The sequence below is a fragment of the Uloborus diversus genome, chromosome 2, assembly GCF_026930045.1.
Source record: "Uloborus diversus isolate 005 chromosome 2, Udiv.v.3.1, whole genome shotgun sequence".
NCBI lineage: Eukaryota > Metazoa > Arthropoda > Arachnida > Araneae > Uloboridae > Uloborus > Uloborus diversus.
In genome coordinates, this window is record NC_072732.1 from 17,869,445 (window position 1) to 17,895,291 (window position 25,847).

At 33.6% G+C, this 25,847-nt stretch overlaps 1 protein-coding gene across 1 annotated transcript in view; it reads right to left on the bottom strand.

Annotated features, from left to right (window-relative positions):
* Window positions 1–233: 233 nt before the first annotated feature.
* LOC129216883 (arginyl-tRNA--protein transferase 1-like) overlaps window positions 234–25,847 on the bottom strand; it is a 28,344-nt gene continuing 2,730 nt past the window's right edge. The window contains exons 3-10 of the mRNA XM_054851098.1: window positions 22,593–22,711; window positions 20,930–21,007; window positions 15,779–15,958; window positions 11,521–11,661; window positions 8,181–8,356; window positions 5,923–6,022; window positions 2,563–2,683; window positions 234–647 (exon numbers count right to left, since the gene is read on the bottom strand). Of these exons, the coding sequence (XP_054707073.1) occupies window positions 469–647; window positions 2,563–2,683; window positions 5,923–6,022; window positions 8,181–8,356; window positions 11,521–11,661; window positions 15,779–15,958; window positions 20,930–21,007; window positions 22,593–22,711 (1,094 nt within the window). The 3' untranslated portion in view covers window positions 234–468. The remainder of the gene's footprint in view (window positions 648–2,562; window positions 2,684–5,922; window positions 6,023–8,180; window positions 8,357–11,520; window positions 11,662–15,778; window positions 15,959–20,929; window positions 21,008–22,592; window positions 22,712–25,847) is intronic.

The following is a 25,847-nucleotide window of genomic DNA, read 5'->3' on the forward strand; positions in this document are numbered from 1 at the left end:
AATAATAATAATAACAATATAAAAAAAATAATAAATAGAAGTAACTTCAGGATGTATTTACTATTAAACTGCCGATCAAAAATATCGGATATATACATACATATCAAAATATTCGGATACATATCAAAGTATCGGATATTTTCAAAATATGATGATCTTTTCGAACCCTGATTAGGGGCCTCCACTCCTTCGTTGCCCCAGGGCCACCACACTTCCAAATCCGGCCCTACTTTAGAATAAAAACAAAACACTTTGTAAAAGTGTGAAGCAGTGCCACAATGAGATCACTGACACATTGAGGTTTAGGCACTAACCACTTCAAATCTTGTTACTTTGATTGTCATTGGTTGCAATGTTTTTCAAAAGAACATGTGCTGTTGCACTTCTAAATTGTGAACAATCTCCATGACAAGGAAGCTAGAAATCTGATTGGTAAACGGACGTGCAGCAGCAAGAGAACAACTCCTTTCAGCTCCTGAAGAGAAGCATTCTACTATAACATTTCTTCCCAACAAATCCAGCATACTCCCGTATCACCTCCTCCTCTTGTGTATTCTTGCTCAGTTTGGCATAGATGGGGTACAGCATTGGTTTTTTATTGAATAAAATGAGCACGTTCTTCATATTGACCTTTCCATCTTCATCTTCTGTGAATGAAATCAAACACATGAGTTGCACATTCTTATAACTATATAAACTGAAATTTGTACTTGTTAATTGATAGAAAAATTAAGGAGTTTATAAGAATATTAAGCATTTTTTTTAAGTTAAAGGTTTTTTCTATCCACCAAAATAAATGTAATAAAGACATAAAAAAATTAATTAAAAAATCAATTATTACAGATAAGCCGTGTTTTAGTAAAGTTGGAATACAAGGAGCTGTCTTTATTGCAAGGGCAGATCCAGAAGTTTCTCAAGGAAGGGGCAATTGATTTTTATTACTTTCCTTTTACTATGTTATTATGTATCTGATTTACACATGCATGGAAAGAGGAGGGCTCCCACAGCATTTTTATTAAACAAATAATTGTAGAAACGTAGCCAAGGAGAGTTTAGGTCTCCGAACCAACTCCCTTCTTTTCTAGTAACCGATTGTATTCTAGTCCTTACGACTTCAATTTTGAAAAATTTCCTACGGAAGGCCTCCAAACCTCTCTTTTTTCTCACATCACCAAAAAATTGTCTATAACTGTATTTTTGAAGCTTCAATTTCAAAAAATTTATGAAATAGAGTTCAAAATCCCATTCCCTAAGCTTGACACCACTAAAAATAGCCAACAATTACGTTTTTAGGACTTCAATTCCAAAGCATTGCCACTTGCAGAAACTCTCAAGCAAGGGGCGGTCACCCCTCCCTTTGAATCTGTTATGGCTTTATTGGGATCCGAGTGAACTGTTGAGCTTAGCTACCTCCCACAGAAGAAAACACTTAAGATCTCGTTATGTCTGCAATTCAACCCCTGTTTGGGGTCATCAGTCTAGAATAGCAATAACAGAGCTACCTACAGCATAGTTATGACTAAATTTAAAATTAGCACACCAGAGTGAAGAGCAAACTCAGCTTCTATGAGAGGTCAACTACCTCTTGTTCTATTATGGCTACTTCAGATTGACGAACCCAAAAAAGGGCAAATTGGCATTTAAATGCTACAACAAGTCTTTTAGTATTTGCTTGTCACTCTGCCTAAGCTTGGCTAAGGCTGTTAACTGACAGCTTAAAACCTCTCTTATAGTTTCAAGCTTTTCTTAGGATCACTCAATGGAAATTCCAATCGTCCATGAACCCAGGGCGGATACAGACTACCATTTTAGGAGGTTTTGTGCTAAAGAATGACCCCCTCCCCCTGAACGAACCTACGGTTTTGGGCATGAAAAATTTCTTAAAATGCTTGGGTGCCAATAAAAAGCACAAAATCAACCAGGAATAGGGCTCTTAATAGGCATAAACGTTTCACATTAAGTTCGTAAGCAAAGAAAGAAGAAATTTGAAAAATTTACTCTTAAACATAATTAATGAATTGAAAAGACAACTGAAATTGTTTACATTTTATGTAAATAATATTTTATAATACAGTGTTTGAACACAATGTGGACGGACAGTTTTTTGTTGACGGTTTAGGGGCGGGGTCATGACCCCAATGACCCTCCCTTTGTATCCGTCACTGTCATGACCTTTGTCACTTTCATCCTGACTGAGGAGGTATTGCTGTTGCCTGAGAGCCATTAACTGAACATTCATACATTGCATAGTAAGAGTTAATTTTATTTGCATGATTTAGGAGAAGCATCATTTTTACTTCCTTTTGCACAGGAAAGGAAGTATTGTAATTGCAAAAAAAATTTCCTCAATTTTTTTTAATCCACTGTCACAATCGGCCTTTAAAGATAAACTTCAATGTTAGTATAATTGACCACCTACAATTTGATAACTTCGTACAATGACTTCACTAAGGGGGAGTTAAAGTTACAAAAGTCAAAGAAATACAAGTTTAGAGCAATAAAAAACATAATTAATTAATTTTTTCAATCAAAAGCATATTACATTGCAGTTGCTGTTGATACCTTTGTTGGGATCTTCCTCCAAACGCTGATACTTGGCAACATCTAATTTTGGTTTGCAATTTTCAATGGGTTTGAAGGTATATGTTTCAGGACACAAGAGAAAAGATGGAGCATATTGGCCCTAGGAAAGAATTAAAAGCAGTTGCTTGAAAATAGTTACAACATATGCATAACAGTATGCAATGCAAGTTACACATAAATTTGTAATTCACACAGTAGCACAAAGTATATGTGGATATGGACGTGATGGGAGTGAGTGATGTGTCTTTGGGGCGGTTTGATCGATGGACTTTTGCAATGGTAACGCACTGCTTCACCTCTAAGTCAAAAGGACTAAAAGTCATGGAAGCAAAATTCGGTTATGTGCTCTCTGAGATACCACAAATACATTTGTACAAACTATATTTTTTTTTACATGATTTTGCTGCATGTGAAAATAACACAGTGAAACAAATTTTCAATAGAAGTTGTCAACAGATTTTTGAAAGATGCAGCTTTCTGTATGTATCACTGGATTAATTTCATGCAAGGTTTAAGCTATGCTTCCCCTTCACTTTCAACACAATAAAAGGCATATTTTCCTTAATTTGTCAACTACATCTATGCTTATATTTTCCCTTCATGTTCTGTGTTTCCATGCTTAGACATGATCAAACAAGACAAGACTTTTCCAGTTCACACAACCAGCAAGATAAAGTTTTTTTTTAATGCAACAGTATTTTACCATCATTACGGAAATAATAAAAAGATAAATTCGTTTTGTGAAGATATTTTTAACTGCACTGTTTAGTCAACAATGCAGCATAGCTAGTAACAAAGCCAATAAGATGCTTGGGTTTATCAATCGATCTATTTCAAATAAATCTAAAGAAGTTCTTCTGCCCTTATATAGAAGTTTGGTAAGACCTCATTTGGAGTATGCTGTTCAGTTTTGGTTTCCTTATCTTAAGAAAGATATTAATGTATTTTAAAGGGTTAAAGGCGGGCTACAAGGCTAATAAATGGACTTTCTCACTTAGACTATGATTCCAGGCTTAGAAGGTTAAAAATGTACAGTCTTCAGCAGAGAAGAGACCGAGGGGACATGATTCAGTTGTTTAAATTTATTAAAATGAAAGATGTTACGGGGCTGAAGTTAAGCACTGAAAACAGGACAAGGGGTCATTGTTTTAAGCTATTTAAATCTCAGGCTAACATGGATATTAGGAAAAATTATTAATTTAGCAGGGTAGTGGAACCTTGGAACAGCTTACCGGAAGAGGTGGTAATGAGCAAGGGAGTAGATAGTTTTAAGAGGGCCATTGATCTTTACTGGGGATTGTAAATTGACTAGGACCAGTCTAGCTGGGCCCCAGAGCCTGTTGCTGCTTGTCACTTTTGTATTTGTATTTGTATATTTTTCCCTTCCATTTAGTTTTAAAAAGGCAGAGTTAAGATTTTTTTTCTTTGACTTAGTGCTATCATCTGCTGCACAACATACCGAAAGCACAAGCCTGCATTAACCAATGATTCTCCCATAAAATGGCTCAGTGGGATCCAGACGGTTCAATAAATTAAGGCTTTAGAGCAGAAAAATGATTCCAATATTTTTTTAAAAATAAATTAAGTTTTAGAAGTGTAAGTAACTAATTAAGTACACAATAAATTTCCCTTAGTAGCCAGAGATTACCCCCTTGAGTAATTTTATTTACAGCATTCAATCCTTTTAAATGAACAAACAAAATGTATCAGTCAGACGGAAGACATTCTATAAATGACTTTCAATGTAATTAAAATGCTGTTTGTTCTCAAGTTAAATTGATTCACAAAAGACACTAAAATACTATGGTTTTAACAAATATGCTGTTGTGTGCACTTGATGAAATGTATATGATCTTGACTAACACCCAACCCATTCAAGACCCCATACCTAGTATACTGAGGGTACAACTAAAAAAAAAGTTTAAAAAAATTATTTTTTATAAGGAGGCAACTGGTACCAACATCAAATGTCACAATGTGAGAAAAAACGTCATGATCTTGTCCTTTTTGCCACCCTTGCAGCAAAAAATAACCTTTTAAGATGGTTAACCATCAAGATTTAAGCTGAGTTCGAAAGATTCTTAGCAAAAGAGTTAAAATGTAAAAAAAAAAAAAAAAAGCTTTAGCAAAAGAGTTAAAAATGTAAAAAAAAAAAAAAAGCTTTAGCAAAATGCTAAAATGTTGAAGGTTAATGTTTACATATCTTCCTAAATACCTCAATGTGTTTCAGCTACACTTAATAATGAAAACTAAATTCAAAGTTCAGTCATGAAATTTTTAAAGAAAACCAAACTAGCTATTTTTATTTGAAAAAAAAAAAAAAGAAGAATTGTATGTACGATTGAGAAAACACATTTTTTGATTTTAAAAAGCGAACTAGTCCACTCCCCCCAATATATGCAGTACTAGGGGACCTAAGGCTCATTAAGAGTAATAGTTGCTGAACTTAATAGTAATTTTAACACCTTAGCTAAGATTTCTAATACGATTAAGTTGAATATCGCCATTCTATGGTATTGTGTATCATTTATTTATTTAGTTTTTTACTTAAGCAAAAAAGCGAAAATAACTTGCTTTATTTTCATATTTTAGTTAGTGTTTTCACATTTTGTGAAAAATGCGATTGTAGTGGAAACCCTGTTAACCGTTCCAACTCAAACATTCTGCATAATTGAACTGGCTATTGCTAAATTAGCAAGCAACTTTTTAAACATGCAGGACTGGTGGGCCCTCAAACTCTGGTGAAAATCGAGTAAATGGTACTGTTGCTTAGCTGATGTATAGTCAGAATCAAGGGTGCCCATATGCAAAAATTGAAGGGAGGAACTCATTTATTTTCCCCATGGTTTAGCAGGATATTTTTCGATAGAAACCGATTTCAGTACAGATTAGAGTTATCAAAATTTAACATTTTTAAAAACTTATTCATTAATTGCTGGAGAAGAAATGTTTTACATTTTTGCAAAGAAAAAAGTACTAAAAGAAAGGAAGTTCTAATTTCAAAGCGGAGGGGTGGGGGGCTTGAGCCCCCATTTGCCCCCCCCCCCCCATATGGCGCCCTTGGTCAGAATACTAATAGGATGCTAGCCAGGATGATCATTTGAAATTTCCCAGAGTTGGAGACAAAGGTATATACTCATTTTATGTTTGTTATGCCCCCACTGGTCTTTATAATTATTGGATTGACTAGAGGCACAACATTGTCCATGATTTGTTCCCCAATGTACAAACATTTCACATCACAGAGAAAGTTTTTAAATGCATTTGAAGTATTTGCAATTAATTTTGCACAAAATACAAATAATTAATAGCACAAAAAGAAGAAAACGCATACCATACCTTATACCTCATCTTGACGCAAGAATGAATATAGAAGCCCATGTAATAATATTGAAGTTCTGGATACCTTTTGTTTAGTTCACGAGTGAAAGCAATTTCTCTGGACAAAAATAAAAAGAAACTTAGTAAATATGTCTTTCAATCATGTTTTAAATCAGTGGCGGCTCGTGGGGTGCCTGGGCCCCCTCAATATTTTCAGACAATAATTTATGTTTCTATTTATTTCCCCCTTTTTGTGCGTACATGCTTGAAATGAAAAAAAATGGATTGTAGTCTTTTACTGCGCATAATCCACGAATTACGCATTGAAAAAGTGTAAAATTAAGGAGGTACGGATTATACACTGCCGCGGATTATTTGTTTTTTTTTCTCCCTCAATACCAACGCATTGAACCTCAATATTTACAGCAGGATTCGCAGAGACTGTTACCTTGCCTGTATGCTGTTTATTTTGCATAGCTTGAATGTTCAGGCTATCTAAAATAAACAACATACAATAAAAAAAGCAGCCTTCATTTGCACAAGGTTGGACAGTTTGCTCTTTTCCTGACTGTTTGTCTTCAAGTAACTAGCGAAATAGAGTTTAAAATAAATTTAATTTTCTTGATTTAACACAAATATTTTAACACAAATATTTTAAGAAAGTTAAAATATTAAAAAAATATTTTTTTAAATTCTTTTTTCTTTTCAAAAACTGGGGGGGGGGAGTGCACCCATGATCAGGCCCCCTGACTTTTTCAAGGCACGAGCAGCCACTGTTTTAAATATGTCTGCTATATTTTTAACAGACTGATTAATTGGTTTGCAGACAGAAAAAAAAAATCTATATATACAGAGAGGAATGCTTATTGACGAAATAGTAATTTAACTGTAGAATAGACATAGTTGCAGAGATAAAAGTAATGTAGACACATAAAGAAGTATTCAGCACCCAAGACTAAAAGGTTCAAAAAAGAAAAACAGGAATTTCACCCAGCGGCACGAGAGAGTTCTCCTGTATTTAAATACAACAAACTTGGAGAAATTAATAGGGAGTTCAAATTTTCCACACAACTCGGAAAAACATTCAATGAAAACTCAAAACTAGAAGTACAGTAGAGTCTTGAAAATCCAAGTCTAAAAGGTTTGAGGTTCGGCTTAATCCGAGGTGCTTCATTTATAGTTGGAGTTAATTTTTTAGTATCTCAAAAACTGATTTTCATTAAAATTTTAAGACAGTTTTTTTTTTGGTAAAACTTAACTACATTCAGCGTTAAAATAAAAATATATAATTAAAGTAGGTACATTGACTGAAATTGGTTTTAAAACTAGCCCTAAGTGGTACGGAATATTCATCATCTACAAGATATGGATTAAGAAATTCATTGGAGGTAATAACTCAATTCGTAAAATTGACATTGATTTGCCACAAAAAACGTGTTAACATGCCGCTTGGAAGATACGATTGCAATAAAAAAACATAGTGCACAACTTGATGCCCCTATAAGTTAATATTCAACCATTATACAACTAATCGTTTTTGTGTTGACCAAGATACATAAGAACGCAAACACCTGTATACAGAGGTCATGGAAAGTTCCACGAAATGGATTCGGGCACAGGCAAAATACATGCTTTAACTGCCTACAAATTTTCACACATAAATATACACGGACATCGTGAAAATCTAAAGCAAAAATTTGTTTAGCCGTAATTAAAATGGAAATTTATATTGAAATCTGAATGATAAATTTTTCCTGAAGATTATTCTTCCTTTTTTAGACCCAAGGACATAATTCTCCCACTCATGTTGTCCAAAGTGTAAATTTTTAATCTGGAAGAATTTTCCGGATAATCCGAGTTTTCATTAATCCCAGGTGACGTGAGCCCCAAGGACATAATTCTCCCCTTATGTTGTCCAAATAGTGTAAATTTTTAATCTGGAAGAATTTTCCGGATAATCCCAGTTTTCATTAATCCCAGGTGATGTGAGCCCCAAGGACATAATTCTCCCCTTATGTTGTCCAAATAGTGTAAATTTTTAATCTGGAAGAATTTTCCGGATAATCCGAGTTTTCATTAATCCCAGGTGACGTGAGCCCCAAGGACATAATTCTCCCCTTATGATGTCCAAATAGTGTAAATTTTTAATCTGGAAGAATTTTCTGGATAATCCGAGTTTTCAGTAATCTGAGGTGACGTGAGCCCCGACTACTTCGGATTTTTGAGACTCTACTGAACATCACAAACACAAGCAACTACCGATCAAAGTGCCTCACCTGAGAGCTGCATAAGTTCCCAGAGACAAGTGGCTGAAGTCTGGATCATAGTAGAAATAAACAGAGGACACACAAAAGGGTAGGATATCGATGACCCCCACAGCCAGGAGCCTGTCGTTCAACCAGTACTGCTGGTGGAAAGAGCCATAACCGGGAACAGGTGAAGCGGCAGTCTCCTGAAAGGTGAAAGAAAAAAGTTTAGTTGATAGACTGAAAGGAGGATGATTAGATTTTTTTAGCACTGTGAGGTCTCAACCATAGACTAATAATAAGAGTAGACCGAGCTATGGCAACCCTTTTGCTGCTCATAAACCAAACCATGTGACTGGTGGATATCCTAGCAACAGAGGGCGTTGATCGTAGCAGACGATCAACGCCAGCGCGAAATAAAATAAATAGAATTGATGGAACACGGAAGAATGATCTTTTATGGAGTCCGATTTGTAAATTTGTTATTCTAAGTTGTAAATATTTTGTTGATATAGTGAGTTTTTCGTTTAGATAGTATTGTGCATTTTCTTTAGTCAACTCTCTAAGCAATAAAAGATGCAAGCGACCAAGAAGAATCAGCAAACGGTAAGATTTTTACCTACAGTTTCAATTCAAGATACCGATTAGTACATTTTTGCGTTAACGCAAAACGTTTACGCCATTTCGTTCACGCCAACGCTGACAGCTCCAAATGAAATAAAAGTTACCGAAAACTGATCAAAAACTATTACTAATGTCAAAATAATGCATAACTAAAAGAAAAACAGTTCAATCTCTGCACCTGGAAGTTTTTTTTAATGAAAACACATTGTCTTAAAATACATGTCGAGTGCCAAACTATAGATAATGCTGCCATCTAGCAACCATGCTGCCAAAGTCTTCGCCAAGCCCTTCCACTAGTCACATGATACATCTATGAACCAATTTTCTTCATCAGCAAGAATGAGAAAGCTCGGTCTACTCTTATTATTAGTTTATGGTCTCAACAGTTCTTTTCGGCCTTCCACAACGATTACGTCTTGTTAGGCGGTCTTTCTTGGAGACCGCACGCAACCACGAGTTGTCCCACGGTCTTACACAAGAGTATCCCCTTCGAGATTACACAAAAGTTGCGGTCACTACAGCGCCGCTCCACCCCTTTGTCTCAGAGCACAGAGGTGAGAACTGTGGTGAGAACTGAAGTTTTCTTCGGGGGTCTGAAAAGCATCTGGAGGCAGAGATGGTTACGCCACGAGCCGGGACTGAGGTCCGGAATTCTCTCGGGAACGCAATGTTCCAAAACACTGGTTTGCAAAGCCAATGACTTGAACTTCACGACGAAGTTGAATAACGTTGTTACAATTACAACCATTTGTAAATTACTTGTACGCCATTAATCCAGATAAATAAAAGTTCTTTTTTGATTATTTATGGTCTGGTACGCTACAGCACTTTAACTGCAGTAACAAATAATGCTGTCTTTTCTAAGCATGATTCGCATAACAACTAAAAAGTCAATAAAAAGTCAATTAATACAGTAGAATCTTGTTTATCAGGATCAAATTAGTAGTCAATTTTTAAACTTTTATACTCATACAAATAATAATTTTAATATGATACCAAGAATTATAACATAAGTAAGCCAAATATTTAGTATTTATTTAACCTTAAATATAGTGATGTTCCCATCAATTTTTCTGAGGGTATACTCTCAGTAACCCATTATGCACAATATGTGTATGCGATCATAAGGCGCTCAAAAAGCGTTGATTTATTGAGCGTTAAGAAATACAAAGAAATAAGGTTGTTTTTGAGGAAATGTTGTTAACATGAATACATTATTTCTGCTTAAGGAAAATTTTAAAATGCGATGATAGAAACTGAATTGTAAATGAACATTTTTGAAGTTTGAGGGCATACATGTCTAAAAAATGTTTGAGAGTATACGGCATATATGGAGTATACCCTATGGGAACAGTGGCGTAGCTAGACCCGACTTTCGGGGGGGGGGGTTACTTCTTTTATATATATATATATATATATATATAAATAAAATCGCTTGGAATTTTTTCCTTTTCTTCTTTTTTTCTTTCTCTTCTCTCTTCTTTTTCTCTTTTTTTTTGAGACTAACGTTTCGGGGGGGGGTTTGTCCCCAAAACCCCCCCCTTAGCTACGCCCCTGTATGGGAACACCCCGGATTAAATGCACCATGTTGAGATTCGGGAACATACTCTCGATTTAGTCTTCTAAAGATGCTACTAAAATAATTTTAAGCTTGTAAATGCACTAATCTGAGGGAAAACAAAAATATATTTCTTTTTTTGACATTTTTCGCAAATATGGGATTTTTTCTTTTTAGATTAGTGAGCTTGAAAATGCCTACTTTTAATTCTATGACGAATAAAATTTTTCTAATACTTAAATAGTAAGGCATTTTTACAATTTTTATCCATGTTTTGAGACATTTGATAGCAAATAATTTGTTGTTTTTTTCAGTTAAAGCTCAATGTTGATAGGTGGTTGTTTAACAATAAAACCTACCTAAATTAAATTAAAGGTATTATCCTCCTAATTTGAACAGAAGTTTAAAGTCAAAAAACGTATTCTAAAGTGTTTTTAAAAAATCATGCATTTAAGGGTGAATCTACAGCTTCTGTAAAGATTGTGCAATAAATTATGGCACTGGTGCTCAACCTTTTCTTACCGGGGGACCACATCTCACATTGAAATGAACCTGGTGGTCAAGAAAAATCAAACATTTGATTTTTTTATTATTTACCTTATTTATTTATATATTTGCCGCCAGCCTCATCTAGCGGTCAGAGAGGTCTGACTGCAACAGGAAGGTCCAGGTTTGAATCCTGGTTCGGGCATGGACATACTTTCTCTCTCCTGTCCTTGTCCTTTCTTTGTGTGAATGTACTGTTGTGCTGTGAATGATTGTCTACCCTATAAACGGGTCCTCATAGCATGTGTGTACTGTAAAAGTCGGACTTCACACCAAATGACGGTACAGTTGGAAAAGTGAAGCAGCACACCCCAAATTGCCAGCCGGCACATGACAACAAAAACATTTATTTATCTATTTATTTATTTTGATAACACCCGAAAATACGGAAAAGAAAAAAAAACACACCAAGAACTGCTCTTATAATTACTACATGCTTATTTTATTACCATGAAATAGCCATCTGTGTTTATAAACCAATGTCTGGTTATTTTATTCCAAAATCAAATTCTGGTTGCATTAAGCATAGGAGTTTGGGAACCAATACTTTTGAATTTCTGCCAAACATTGCATCTAGCTTAAAAGTATTATCTTTTCATACATAAGCACAAATATAACTGAGTTATAGCAAAAATATCAAACCTTTAGTGCCGTTTCAACAAGAAAATCTTCAAAACTATCTTGATTGCACTCTTCTTCTTTATCTTTGTGGATAATCATTTGATATTTCTTATATACACTATACGACTTGTCAAACGTAGACATGAATTCTTCGGAATCGAAGTCTGCAGGAACGAGTCGTAACTGAACACGAAAGTAAGATTTAGAAAAGCAATCTCTTTTAACGGCATGTTTTTACTGGAAAGTGATGATGGTAGCACTTTTAAGAAAGCTGAATTCAATGAAATTTCCTTTTACGCTAGCTTTTAAACTTTTAATAAAACCCTCTCCTTATGAGTATGTAATGAATAATGCAGCTGATACATTACATGCTTAGAATTAACAGAAGAAAAAAAACCCACACACACACACCCACTAATATTTTTTAAATTGAGCTTTAATGTAGAACATACTATCAGCAAAGGCTTTTCTAAGTTTACTCCCCCCCCCCTTTCTTCTCTAAAAAAAAAAAGATCTACCCCTCATAAAAAATATATTTGCATTTAAAATGACACAATAGTATCCCTGCCGCACGAAGTGTTAAATCTAATCTTAAGAACAAATTCAGGAACAGAGGCGATAATATAAGATAACTAGTGGTACCTGCACGGCTTTGCCTGTAATAGATAAATTAAAAAGATCTTTTGGTTCGCCTGTATATTTACATATAATGTATGGTGAATTTTCTCGCCAGTTGGCTTGTACCCATGTTGCGGTTCCACGTTATGTTAATTTCGTAATTTACTCGTCCATCTTATAATATTTTTGTTCTTAAAATTGGAATAGAAAAAGAACCACATCGAATATTCGAAAAATCGCTTCGAGGTGCACACCCCCATGCTACAAACTAACTTTGTGCCACATTTCATGAAAATCGGCTGAACGGTCTAGGAGCTATGCGCATCACAGAGATCCAGACATCCTCCGGACAGAGAGACTTTCAGCTTTATTATTAGTAAAGCTGCATGCTACTTAAGTAAAAGAGATTTTCAATAATAGCCAACAGATGATATAAATAAGAACTTAATATGTTGACTTTAGAGTAGAAAATATAAGTTCATTTTAAATCAGAATACTTTGTCATTACATAACTTGCTATAACTTATCTTCTATGCACTCGACAACACTTGTTATCATTACTTCTTTGGATCATGAATTTTGGAAAGTTTTTCTGCAGATCTCAAAACTTGTTCTTGTGTAATTACACTGAAGTCTATTTCAAAAGATTTCTTTAAAGCACATTACTCTCTTAGCTACTGCAGTACAAACATGACTGTATGTATGCACTGTACATACATATGTATAATAAATGTTCTCTCACTGCAAATATTTTTCTTCTGAAAAAGCAAGCAGCAGAATTAATGAGAGCAATACAAACTTATACAAGTTGTACAAGAAAAGAATTTGGAAATCTTCCTGTGCCAAAAACCTGTTCCTCAGTCATGTTTCCAAAATGGTATAATGCTCACGTCAATTTTTGAGCTAACATGATCTACGTTCCCTTGTTTAGACTCTTTTGACATTCATATGAAGATACTTTGCTTTTCCAAAGCATATCTGTTCTATTTCTAACTCATATACTTTGAACGATTTCATTTGAAGATTCAATTTCAAGCTGCTTTTTCTTCTGTGCATTGTGAAATATTTTAATCTGAATAAAAGTCATCAATAAACTTGCCAAACAGTTATTCCCTGGAAAAGTTTAGTGATTTTCGTTAAAAAATAAAGAGATTGCTGCCATCTGGAAGATAATTTAACCTGCTCATTCTTGTCAGAAATTAATAAAAGTTACATTGATATAGATTTCCGTGTAAATCAACATAGCTTATCTCCATCACAAGACGTAATTATCAACATAGAGAGATAGAGATAGAAAGTAAACGCTCTTTCTCAATCATATATAAGTGCTTTAAATCTAAAGAAACAAAAATACAGCAAATTTTTATCATATATAACCCTAAGGAAACCACATACTTCCCATGATCTAAGAAAGCTGAAGTAAAACAAAAGCTTTTGCAAAGCTGAAGAAGAATTGTTTCACATGTTCCTTTCGTCGCAACACATAGCAAAAGGGTACACAAACACTGTAATTAATCCAAAATATTTCGGGGAATTTCTCTCCTTGATAAAGAGCACTCATTATTTAATAAACTTCACTAGTAAAAGGCAATCAAGAAAACAATGGAAAATACAGAAAGATTCCTTCAAAAAAGGTAATTTTTTTGAAAACATTATTCTTCAAATCACACTGGCAGATGCCAAAAACTATTGCGAAACTATCAGAGAGGTACTTTTAAGCATACAAAAGCTTGATTTTAAAGGCAAAATTTGCTGTAAGGTGAAGGACCTATTTCTCCACTGAAAGAATAAAATCAGCAGCAACATAATTTATTAGCTCCTGAAGTGCATTTTGAACATCAAAGAAAATGTTAATAGACCATGTATAAATAAATTTTAGCGATATTTCATAAATCATACTGAGCTTATTTCCGTAACATGATTGTATAACACCAGATTGTATTCTGTTGTGTTTTAAAATGAAATACTTATGCACTTGAACCTTCCTATTCTGACACCGGGCATTCGCCATTCCTGCTTATCACGGGTTTTTTAGTCCCAGTTCTCCATCAAATGATTTGAATGCAAATCAACTCTGGATTATAATTTAATAAAAATATAGCTTTATGAAACAATTATATGATCAATTGTAACTTAGCCTCAGATATCTGGACAACAACAAAAATAGACAAATTAGCATTAGCTATTTTTTAAACAAAGGTTCTGAGGAAAATTTTTGCCACTACAGAAATCAAATCTTTTAAGAAAAAAATATTTAGTACATTACTTTACAGACTGCGTTGAAAAAGACATTATACAGTTTATTAAATCAAACGGAATGAAATTTGGAAGCCATGTTTCAAAACTCGGCACAAGAAAGTTAATCATGGCAAACATTTTAATCGCAAACCAACATAGAATGTGAGGAAGACACAAACTAACGTCTTTAAATGACCTTGATATTGAAATGCCACACCAACAGGAGGAAAAAATGAAAGAATGCTCAGAAGAAGGGCTTGGCCCACTCTAAAATGCTATGCTGCAGCTGGTGATGAAAAATCCAAAGAAAATTTTAGCCAACCTTCTTATAAAGGTATATCAAGAAAACAATAAAACCTTGGAACCTTGGAACAGCTTACCGGAAGAAGTGGTAATGAGCAAGGGAGTAGATAATTTTAAGCGGGCCATTGATCTTCACTGGGGATTGTAAATTGACTAGGACCAGTCTAGCTGGGCCCAGAGCCTGTTGCTGGTCGTCACTTTTGTATTTGTATTTATTCTTCTTACTAATCTTTCTGATTTGAATCAGATCAGATTCAAGCACTTGACTTCATGACAACCAACAAATGAATCCTCACTCTCTCTCTTTAAGCCAATAGAATTAAGAAGATGCTGTTTCAAGTGTTCAAAATTCTTACAATTAAATCCAGTGGTGCTAGGTAACTTGAGATGATTTGTCCAGCATTTTTCAGTGCCTTTCAGGGTAATGATGACAATGATAAACATTAAGTTTTAATAGTAAAAAAGAATTTTTTTTTTTTGGTCATTGTTTTAAGCATTTCAAATACAAAGTCAATCTCAAAATTAAGAAAAATTATTACTTTGACAGGGTTGGGCATTATGAAGTTTACCAGAGAAAACTGTTCTTGCATTTGGGTGAATAGTTTTAAGAGAGCTCTTGATCTTTGTTGAAAATTGAGAAGTTGACTAAGACCAGCTTAGCTGGGTCTGTTGCTGGGTCATCACTTTTGAATTTGTATTTATGAGGATGTTTATGATTTTTCTTTTTTTTTAAAAATCAAAACAAATTAATATCTGAGAAATTTACAACTTTTAAAGGGAAAAAAAAATATATTAACTTAAAACCATAGTAACTAGTGTTGAAAAAACATGAACCCAATTTGAGTTTAAAGGAATGAAAGTATTTCCTGACTTTTGCAAATAAATGCTAACAATTCTATTTAAGATTGATTTTGGTGATCACAAATTTTGTACAGTGCCGGTATTAGTGATCAAAATTTTACCTATCACAGTAGATATCACATACTTTTTAAGGGATATGTTTTAGTGATTCTGACTTTTGGGACAGGACCAAAACAGGTCCTTCAAGACCCAAAACAGGTCCTAAATGAATTTTTGAAATCTTCTCAATGTCTGAAAATGAGTGTAGGGGGTCTCCTATGAAAGGAAAGGTTTTTACCTGAAAAGGGCATTTCACCAAAAACCGAATGAACTGTTTCTTGGAACACTTCTCTTCGGGGTCCTTGTGAATTGCCATCTGATATTTTTTATACACACTGTACGTCTCTTCAAATGTTTGGTAAAAGAGGGGGTTTTCAAGGGATGACGGAACCAAACGAAGCTGAAAGCAAAGCAAAAGTGCTTTTTCAAATTCACTTTCCAGGTAAAACATGCCTGCTGTTTTGCACATCTCATAAAAAGTACAATTTGCACATTATGATTTATGTCATGCAAGTATTGTTGAGCCTTTCAGGACCCACATCAAAAAAAAAAAAGAAAAAGAAAGGGAAAAAATATCTTTAAAAGACACAAAGTAAAATGAAGTTTAGCTTTTAAAATGTGAGAAAATAAATTTAATTTACCCTTAATACAAATTAGTCTGCATATATTTCAAGTTGATTTTATTTATTTATTTATTTATTTATTATTTTGGATACAATTCAAAGAGTCAAAGAAATTAGGAATCAGTATCACTTAACAAACTACTTCAGGGGGGAAAAAATCTTTTAGATAAGATAAACAATAGGAGAAAAAATTCATTTTTTCCTTACACAAAACAATGTATAAAATTACATTATTGCAGAATAGCATAAGAGTAAGAACAATATGTTGCTTAGAAAAAACTAGTTCCTTTCTTAGAACAATATCCATTAGGTAGAAAACCACAGAGACAAAGCAAAAGGCATTTATAACATACCTACATCAAAATATAGGTCCTGAAAGTCTAATAATAATACTAACATTTTCACTTAAAATCAGAAAAATAAGCACTTAAATAAAACTTTCACATGTTACAATTATTAAATTTCATAAATAGCAAATAATAACTATATATTAATATCATATAACATAAGACAATTAAAATGCTCAACATTTAAGTAATATTTCAAGAAGATTTTGCATTTTAAAACCATGCAGACTGTTGTACAACATTGAGAAGAATTCCACTTTGGTTGCTAATGACTTCTCGAGCATGCCCACTGCCCTTGATTTCGAAACCTTTCCTTTAAAATATTTTGTCTATGACATTTTTCTTTGACTGAAGATATCTTATTCCCGCTGTTCCTAATGTTCCTGATGTTTGATGAAATAACTTTTCCAGTTTCTTGTACCTGAGTTCCTTTTAGTTAAAAAAAAAAAAAAAAGACAGGTTTTTCAAGTTGGGCTTGCTTTGGCGAACCCTGCCTGTCAGTTCAACCTACGAAGTGGCTAAAACTTTCGCAAAGATAAGGAATTCTCTGTAGAATAACGGTCTGCTGACAGGTTTGCAGCATGGTTCTAGAAATGTGCAACTAATATACTGTAATTCTTTGACAATGTTACCATGGTTTTAGGTAACAAAAAATGTGTAGATGTTGTTTACATTGACTTTCAAAAAGCTTTTGAAAAAGTACTATATGTTGCTGCTTTGAGCAAACTGGCTCAAACCTTTGACTTGGGATATAAATTGACAGTTTGGAAGGATACAGAGTGGTTGTTAGGGGAAATCGTTCTCAATGGATTGATGTTTTAAGTGGTGTTCCACAAGGTTCAGTTAAAGGCCAATTACCATTTTAAAATTTTTATCGAAGATGTAAGTAAAAAGCTTTCTGTGAATATCAAAATTCTTGCAGATGATGCCAAAGTTATGGGGATTGTTGACAGTGAATCACAAGTAATGAAGCTTATAAGAGGATTTAGATCAGACCTCTAAGCGGGCAGTTACATAGGACATATCATTCAAGGTTGGGAAATGTCAAGCGCTTCATTTAGGTCATGCTAATTAGCATGCAAGCTACAATTTTCAGGGATCCATAATTAGGAAATAAGAAACAGATGTAGATGTGGTTTCTCAATTAGTCAGGATTTTGTTGTTGTTGTTGTCTTATTCCTCCTGTTCTAGCCGCTAGGCTAGACCAGGTCCATGAGTCCAAAAACCTTCAAAAAGTCAAACACCAGACAGGGTTCATACTCCATTTGGATGAAAAAATTCCATGACTTTTTCATGACTTCAATAAAAATTTTCATGACCTTATTCACGAAGAGAATAGCACAATTTAATCTCAAACTTGCTAATTTTTGGAAATGAGCTTTAGCAAAACGACTACATGAATGCCACAACCTCATTGAAGCACTTACTCATAATGTAAAAAATATAAGTGTACACTTAAAAAACTAAACTATTTTATTCTTATTTGTCTTCATCATTTAAATTTAAGTATATTAAAAATGCAGTGAAACAAAAATTATGATGCTTAAATGTCTAATTTGTTTTATAAACAAACAGAATGAAAATGAATGGGAAAAAGGTTGAATGAGTCATCACTAAGTTTCAATAAATTTGCTTCAAAAATTGCCTTTCAGTGTCCCCAACAGTGCATTTAATCATCAACCTAACTTGACAGTATTTTGGTTCTTTAAAGTAAAGCCACATAGTTTAGTTCTTTATGTTTCTAAACCAGACATTTTTTTGAAAAAAACCATACAGTAATGAATCAATCTTCTGATTCAAAAGTACTTGTTTTGTTTACTTATTTGCACATTTTCAAATGCATATGAATTAATAGATTCAGAAATTCTAGAACATGTATGATTTCTAACATTGACCGTAGCAGTGGGTCGCATGGATTAGTTTTGCGGTACGTATGTTCGGCACTACTGTTTTAGAGTATTAGAATTCCCCCTTTTCTGTATTCTATCGCCTGACAAAAAACCTAAAACCTTCAACAAATTATGATAAACTCTGATAAATTTAATAACAAAGTTCTTACGAGTGATGGAATCAAAGTCGAATGCAATTGAATTGCTTTTTTTGAGTGGGCGTGGCAAAACCAAGAAAGTGCAAGTTCGCTACTAGTTGAAAATAACAGTAATTCAAAATAAAAAGAGATGTCCAAATAGTAAAATCACATCGCAAAAAAGGCAAGCGGCAGCGACAGAAGTGGATACAATGATTTTTCAAAATTCAGATTTGATTTTGGGATCTTTCAATTTTAAACTTTTAACAGCTTTTATGTGCTATACTGTTAAATCACTCAAGATTTCTAATGCTCTTTTAGTTACTGTTACTTTATCTCTGTCCAGGACATTTTTCCATGACCTGAAATAAATTTCCATGACTTTCAATGGAAATTTCAATTTTCCATGACTTTTCCAGGTCTGAAATTCGCTTATTTTTTTTCCATGACTTTCCAGGATTTCCATGACCCGTACGAACCCTGACCAGAAGAGGACTAGAATAAATGTCCTCCCTGGTAAGGCCAGCGCAATTCAACAGATGTTCTGGGGAGGCCTGTTGTGAGTTGCATTTGGGACACATCAAATATAATTTTTGCCACTTATCAAAAGAAAGGCTCTTGATATGACCACTTGCAAGTATACTAATAGCTGACTGGGTAGCTCTATCCATCTTGATGTTAAAAGCACCACCCAAAGCCTGCCTAGTATACCATGAGTGAGTCGGAGATGTCTTCCACAGGTGCTGATTTGCGTTTTTTATTTTGGAGCAGATCGCTGTGAAGGTCAAAGTACTACTTGTCACTGGCACTGCAGAGGCGCCTTCTCTAGCCAAAGTATCTGCAATTTCATTGCCATATATATCAATGTGAAATGGGATCCATTGAAAGAGTATCTCATGCCGTTGGGTAAGCTCTTTAAGAGAAGAAAGGATTGAGACAGAGGTCTTATCACCAACTCCCAACCAGTTACTTAAGTGCGGGATGGCACTGCGGCTATCTGATAAGATCCATATGTCTGCAGAAGAAGTCTCTGGAGTGATGGCTTTAATAGCCACATCAATAGCAATTAGCTCCGATCTGAATACAGAGCAGAAGTCAGGATTCCTAATACTAATTTTATTTGTAAAGTCAGGAGTCTTTATCAGGACGCCGCTACCACATGAATTTTGTTCATTTCTGCTGCCATCAGTATAAATTTGAATAGCAGATGGTGGAATTTCGTTGATGATCTCAAGAGCTAGATGGCGTAAATATTCAGGCAAGTCTTTGTTTTTATTAACCCGCATTTTCAAGTTCAGGTCTAAAGGGGACTCTAGGTAATCCCTCCAGGGGATTAACCCCCTCAAAGTCCTGCTGACCGCCTTAACTTGGCGATGGGGTGTTCCTGGGCAGAGTGGGTGAAGAACATCGGGAATTTTTACTCCTGGTAGGACCACCCAAGGCATGAAGGTCACTCCATTATGCTCAGCTAAGGTTAGCAGGCGAAGGAGCTGATTCAGTCTTCTGCCTTCGGGTGCTCCAGGGCTTGTACCTTCAGAAGCTGTAAACACTTTTCCTTTCATTCATGAGTCAAGAGTCAGGATTTTAAGCTTAATTAGCTATACAACATAGCAATTAACAAATTCAACAAAATAGTTCAATCAATAGAACTATTTCGCATGAATCTATTTTTATACTAGTTTCATGATACCTCATTTGGAGTACGCTTCAGTTTTGGTCTCATCTTCATAAGAAATATTAACATACTGGAAAAAGTTAAAGGTGGGCTACTAGGTTGGTATATAGATGCAAGATTAAAAAGCTTAATATGCAGTCTTGAGCAAGGAGAGAGCTAGGGCGCATAATTATATTATTTAAATAAATTAAAAGATTTGGATGAGCTAAATTTTGGCAAAAATGGCAGAAGTAGGGGTCACTTTTTAACGTTTTAGAAATCCCAAGTGGACCTCGCAATTAAGAAAAATGACTACTTATACGATTGGCATTTGTAATTATTTTCACAGGAATAGTTATTACTTGAGACAAGATTAAGGTTTAAGAGAGCTTATTTTTCTTTCAAATAATCATTACCATGGAATAGTCAACCTTTTAATTTTAAATGAGTATAAAAAAATAAGCATTTATTTACTTATTATTTACCTTATTATGAATGTTTAATATGTATTAAAATAAATTGAAGAGTTTTTTTTTTTTTTTTCTAATTTTTTTGGTAGACAAAAAGGAAGAACATTCCCCATTAAACAAATGTATCCATTTTTATATTGCTAAAAAAAGAAAGAAAGAATACAAGGGAAAAAAACTGACTGAATGTTAACAATTAAATCTAGCGTTAAAACGTTTTCTATACAGCTGAAATTCATAATACATTAACTCACCTCTAATTTATTTACAGGATCAGAAACAAAGGGCTCGGATAAGAAGTCTTCAAGACTTTTAGGTTCGGCTGCTGTTTTCTACAAGAAATAAATACAAACTTTTGAAATAATAAATGGCATTAAAAGAATACATGATGATAATGAACATTATAGCAATAAGTGATTGTTCCAAGTAAAATTTGTGCATACTGAATTTGTATTATCTGAAAACATTTTTTTTAAAGAAATTAAGTGCCACCTTTGTCACAGTCCCATTTTTTTGAATTTTAATTATTTTTGTGACATTAGTACTTTGGTATACTTACTATTCCTCCACTAGGAAAAATATGGAGGACAATTTATTAAGTAATCAGAAATACAGAAGAAATGTTACTCAAAAATGAAGATAAGCACATAAAAATAACAGAAGAATTTATTCATTTAGTATATTGTATGTTTTTATATAAATGAATGCTAATAATTTCTTGAAGAGTCAACCCTTGTGATCAAGATCTTTGTGTAAAGTAAATTTTTAAGATCACAAAGCCCATTTTTTAAACGGATCCAAACAGAATCTTATTGACTATAAAGTATTCATGCAGGTGTTGACAACCAATGAGCTGAAGCACAAAAGTCAATAAATGAGACAAGTATTTTTGATTTAATGAAATTATTGTTTTTGTGTAGATAGTCCGTTAAAATATTTAGTAGTTAACAAATCCAAGAAGAAATGAAACTCATACGCATAGTTGCCAACATTGAATGATGAAAATCAGGGAAACTTCTGCGTAAAATCTTTGCACGAATAACTTTAACGACAAAAGTTTGAGGGTAAAAGGGATTTTCAAATACTATAAGTAAGGATTTCTTTAATAAGGCAGTGAGAAGCAAAGGGATATAAGTGCAAAATTAAAATTTTGAAGATAATGAGTACAGGGATTAAGGGGACCTCTCCTTTGTTTTGAGGCTAGAGATTGTACTTTGAAGGTGCTGCTACAGAGCATAATTTAGAAAAAAAATTCAATGAATGCCTACCCAGGATATCAACTTTAATAGCGTTTTACTCAAAACTATAAACATTCACTTAGATCCCCTTGCTTCTCACTGCCTCAAATTAAGCTTGAATGGAAAACAAAGCTCTGAAATTTAAAATTAAATTTTTTCAAGTGAAAAAGAAGAATAAAAAAATAAATAAATAAATAAATAAATAAAACCTACAACTTTTAGATTTGAAAAAAAAAAAGAGGCATAAGTTTTTTCTCTCATAAGTCATCACAGATGTTCCTTGCAGCAAGTAAAAAAATTAGGAAGTTCAGAGAAAAATCCGAAATGGATAACTGCATTTTCAGGAAATATAAGCTTTAAATAGAAGGAAAATGAAACATTGCATGTTTCAAAAATGATCAGAAAAATTAAATTTTAACACTCATGAACAAAATGGTTTTGTTTTTGTGATTGTTAGCGTTTTCCCTGTACAGATTTTCCTCAAAATTCTAATAACTGAAAAATACCTTTTTTAGTCTTTAGTTGTGTTGATGAAAATTTGGGAGATATTTACTTCATTAGCATGTTCGGGAGAAAGTATCAAAATTCGGGAATCTCCTGAATGAATCCGGAGAGTTATCAGTTATACATTCACACACAGCTTTTGCACTTAAATAAAACTAAACCTGAAAAATCTTACTTTCAGAGATGCTGTAGCTTCCTCTACAGGCAAACCCAACTTCAAAAGCTTTTGCAATTTCCTTTCTTGCCTGATGATTTTCGCTTTCCGGCACAAGGGCTTACTGGGATCTCCAGAGCCTGAAATGATGGAAAAGTTTTTAAAAGATCTTAAATGTAATCAATAAATCACTGTAGGCAAAAAATAACGTCACTTTTTTTATTCCTATTATATATTATCAATCACACATGCAAGCAAAAATAAGTACTTGAAAAAGTTTGCAGGAGTGAACACGAACGAGAAGTAGGAGAGGAAAAACATAAAATGCAAGGCCATTACATGAAAAATTGTCATTTTCTTCTGTATTTAACAACTCATACATTCTATGATAAATAATAACTTAAACAGGTAATAAACAAAATTTTGTTGTTTAAGAAATCATAAATGTATGTGATTTCTTATGCAAAATATTTGTTCATTATTTTTTAAAATTATTACTTTTGGATGAAATATGAGATGTAACGTGCGGGACAAATTTGCATATTTTTCTTGAAAGTGCCCAATAAATAATTTTATTCAACACAGTTAAAATTACTCTTTCTCAACAAATGAGATTTGTTTCCATTACCTTGGAGCCTCAGCTTTTAAAACCAATAATATGATCACGTTTAATACGAAATCATGGCTAAAACAAACATTTTGTTCGTTAAGTTTGGTTTGCTATCTAATTACATTAAAAATTTCGAGCGTAATACGTACATTGAATCGAAAGTCTCGGTTAAGACAAACAAAAATTTCTGACCTCTTTACTTAAAATGTTTGTGGTTGAATACTGTATTTTCCCCCCTTTAAAGAAATTATTCATCATTTTGTTATGTAGTAGAAATCCCATTGTGTAAAGAGAAGAAAATATTAAATATTTTGCATAGAAAATAAAACCCACACATTTGTTTACCTGTGCACATTTCAATTTACCCAAAGATATAACTGTTCACTTTCCATTGTGGATTACAACTTATTCATTCCTCAATTGTCGATTATCATTTTCCAAAAGCATTCATTTATACGAAATAAGCGATTTTTTTCTGAATGTACAAATAGTTAGATTACAATGTGTGTATTGGAAGAAATGTTTTTTAAATATAGGTAACCATTTCTTCATTTTCTTCAGAGTAACACTCATTCATGGTTGTTACAAATAATGGCTAATGCAAACAAATTAGTGGATTTTTGTTCAGTTGTAATTTGCTCTATTAATAGAGCACAAATATTAACTAATTCATACAGCAAATTACAAGACATTGACTTTAGATGTTCTTCACATGACACATGTAAGCTAATTTAATTTAAAATAACAAAATTATTTAATAAAAACATAACTGTGTCAGGAGTGTCTTTGCATCAGATGTAAAGATTAAAAATTGGCTTACTCCTGTTTAATTTAAATACCAAGATCTATAACAAAAAGTTGGTGAAATTATAGACTCTAACTGCCCTGAATGTGACACAGGGTTCGTACTCAATTTCAGAAATAAAATGAAGGAGTTTTGGAGGAGTTATGAAGGAGTAAAATGAATTTTGGAGTAGTACTAATGGGCTGTCATTAAATGATATCACACTTTTTTTCATCATATTTGACCCCCTTTCCCTTTATCACAAAGTATCACACTCTTCAGCTATCTCCTCCTCTCGTCACATGTCATTTTTTTTATAATATATTGTTGCAATAACTGTGTGATGTCACTTTTTGTCACGCTCTCTCTTCCCCTTGTCACAATTTCATGAGCCTGTCTCCTCCTCAAGACATGACATTACTGGTGGATAACCCTTTTTACAATATCATAACTTCGATTTACTAAACAATTGTTTTTTTAACACAATCACTTGATGTAGTACATCTACTTATATTTTTAAATATTTAAATAATAATTAGACAACCTGACTTTTGCTGCTGAGAGTGTGGAGGAAGGGAAAACAATAACCATAAAACTTGGAAAAAAAAGCCAATCACCAACTTGTTTTACTTCACTTATGAAATGTCTTAGTCTTCTAATAAAATGTTCACCTTCAACTTTTATAACTTAACTATGATGAATTTGTAAATCACATCTTTCTGGGAGAAAAAAAAAATGTACAAAATGACTACATTAAAATTGGCCTTGTGACGACATAAGTTGTCGATCAAAGTATTTTAAGTTACTGTCATAGAGGAAGGTTATGCAGTCTTGAAGTAATAAAGAAGGAGTTTTGAAGGAGTTCAAATCAAAATGAAGGAGTTTGAAGGGCGATTCAAAAAAATTTCCAAAATGAAGGAATATTAGAGGAGTTTTGAAGGAGCGTAGGAACCCTGTGACAATGAAATGGCCCTGTACATTATTCTGTTTGCACTGTTTCAGTGTGCCCTTAAAAAAGAAAGGTTGCCATGTTTGGTTAGTTATCAAATTTTTCAACTTTGCAGCACTCGTTATGAGAGCAATGCAACAAAATTAGCTTTAAGCATAGTAAATGAATCGGTTGATCTATTAAGGGTTTTAAGAGACAAATACTACCCACTTTCTACCCTTCAATTTTCATGTGTAAAAGTGGTTAAAATACTATTAAAAAAAACACTACAAGCAAAGCAAAGACATACTAAAACCATGCTCTCAATAGAAAAAAAAAAGTATTATAAATGACATCCTTAATATGTATTGAAAATATACCTTTGTGCTTGAAAAGAGAAAGAAAAACAAAACAATGCAAGACACAAATTTTGCAGGATAACTGAATACACATATTTTAAAGTTAAAAAGAGCCCCTTTTTTCGATGCAAAATGAGTGAGCTTATGGAGGAAAATATATCCGACACAATAGCTTCCGACGAATGTCTTTTCATTTATCAGCTCACTAGACGCAGACAAAGTATCACACTTGATATGTTTCAGCATGCAGGGGAGGCAAATAGGGAGGGAGAGAGGGGGCGGTTGCACCCCCAAATTTTTCACTAAGAATAATGAAAAATGGGTAAATTCAATTTAGATAACTTAGAAATCATTTACCTGCATTTTCATAACAGAACAAACTGATGGAGAATAATCGTTTGCATCTACTAAAGAAGTAATCTCTTCATATAGTTTAAGTATGTTCCAGAAACTCGACCCCCCCCCCTTAAACGAAATGCTGAAATGCCGCCCCTGCCAGCATGTATTCTGGCTCAGTACAAAAACTTTTTATTCCATAATTTTTTTCACAGCTTTTTGTCATCCTTTATTCCCTCATCCCCAATCTTTTTTTAGT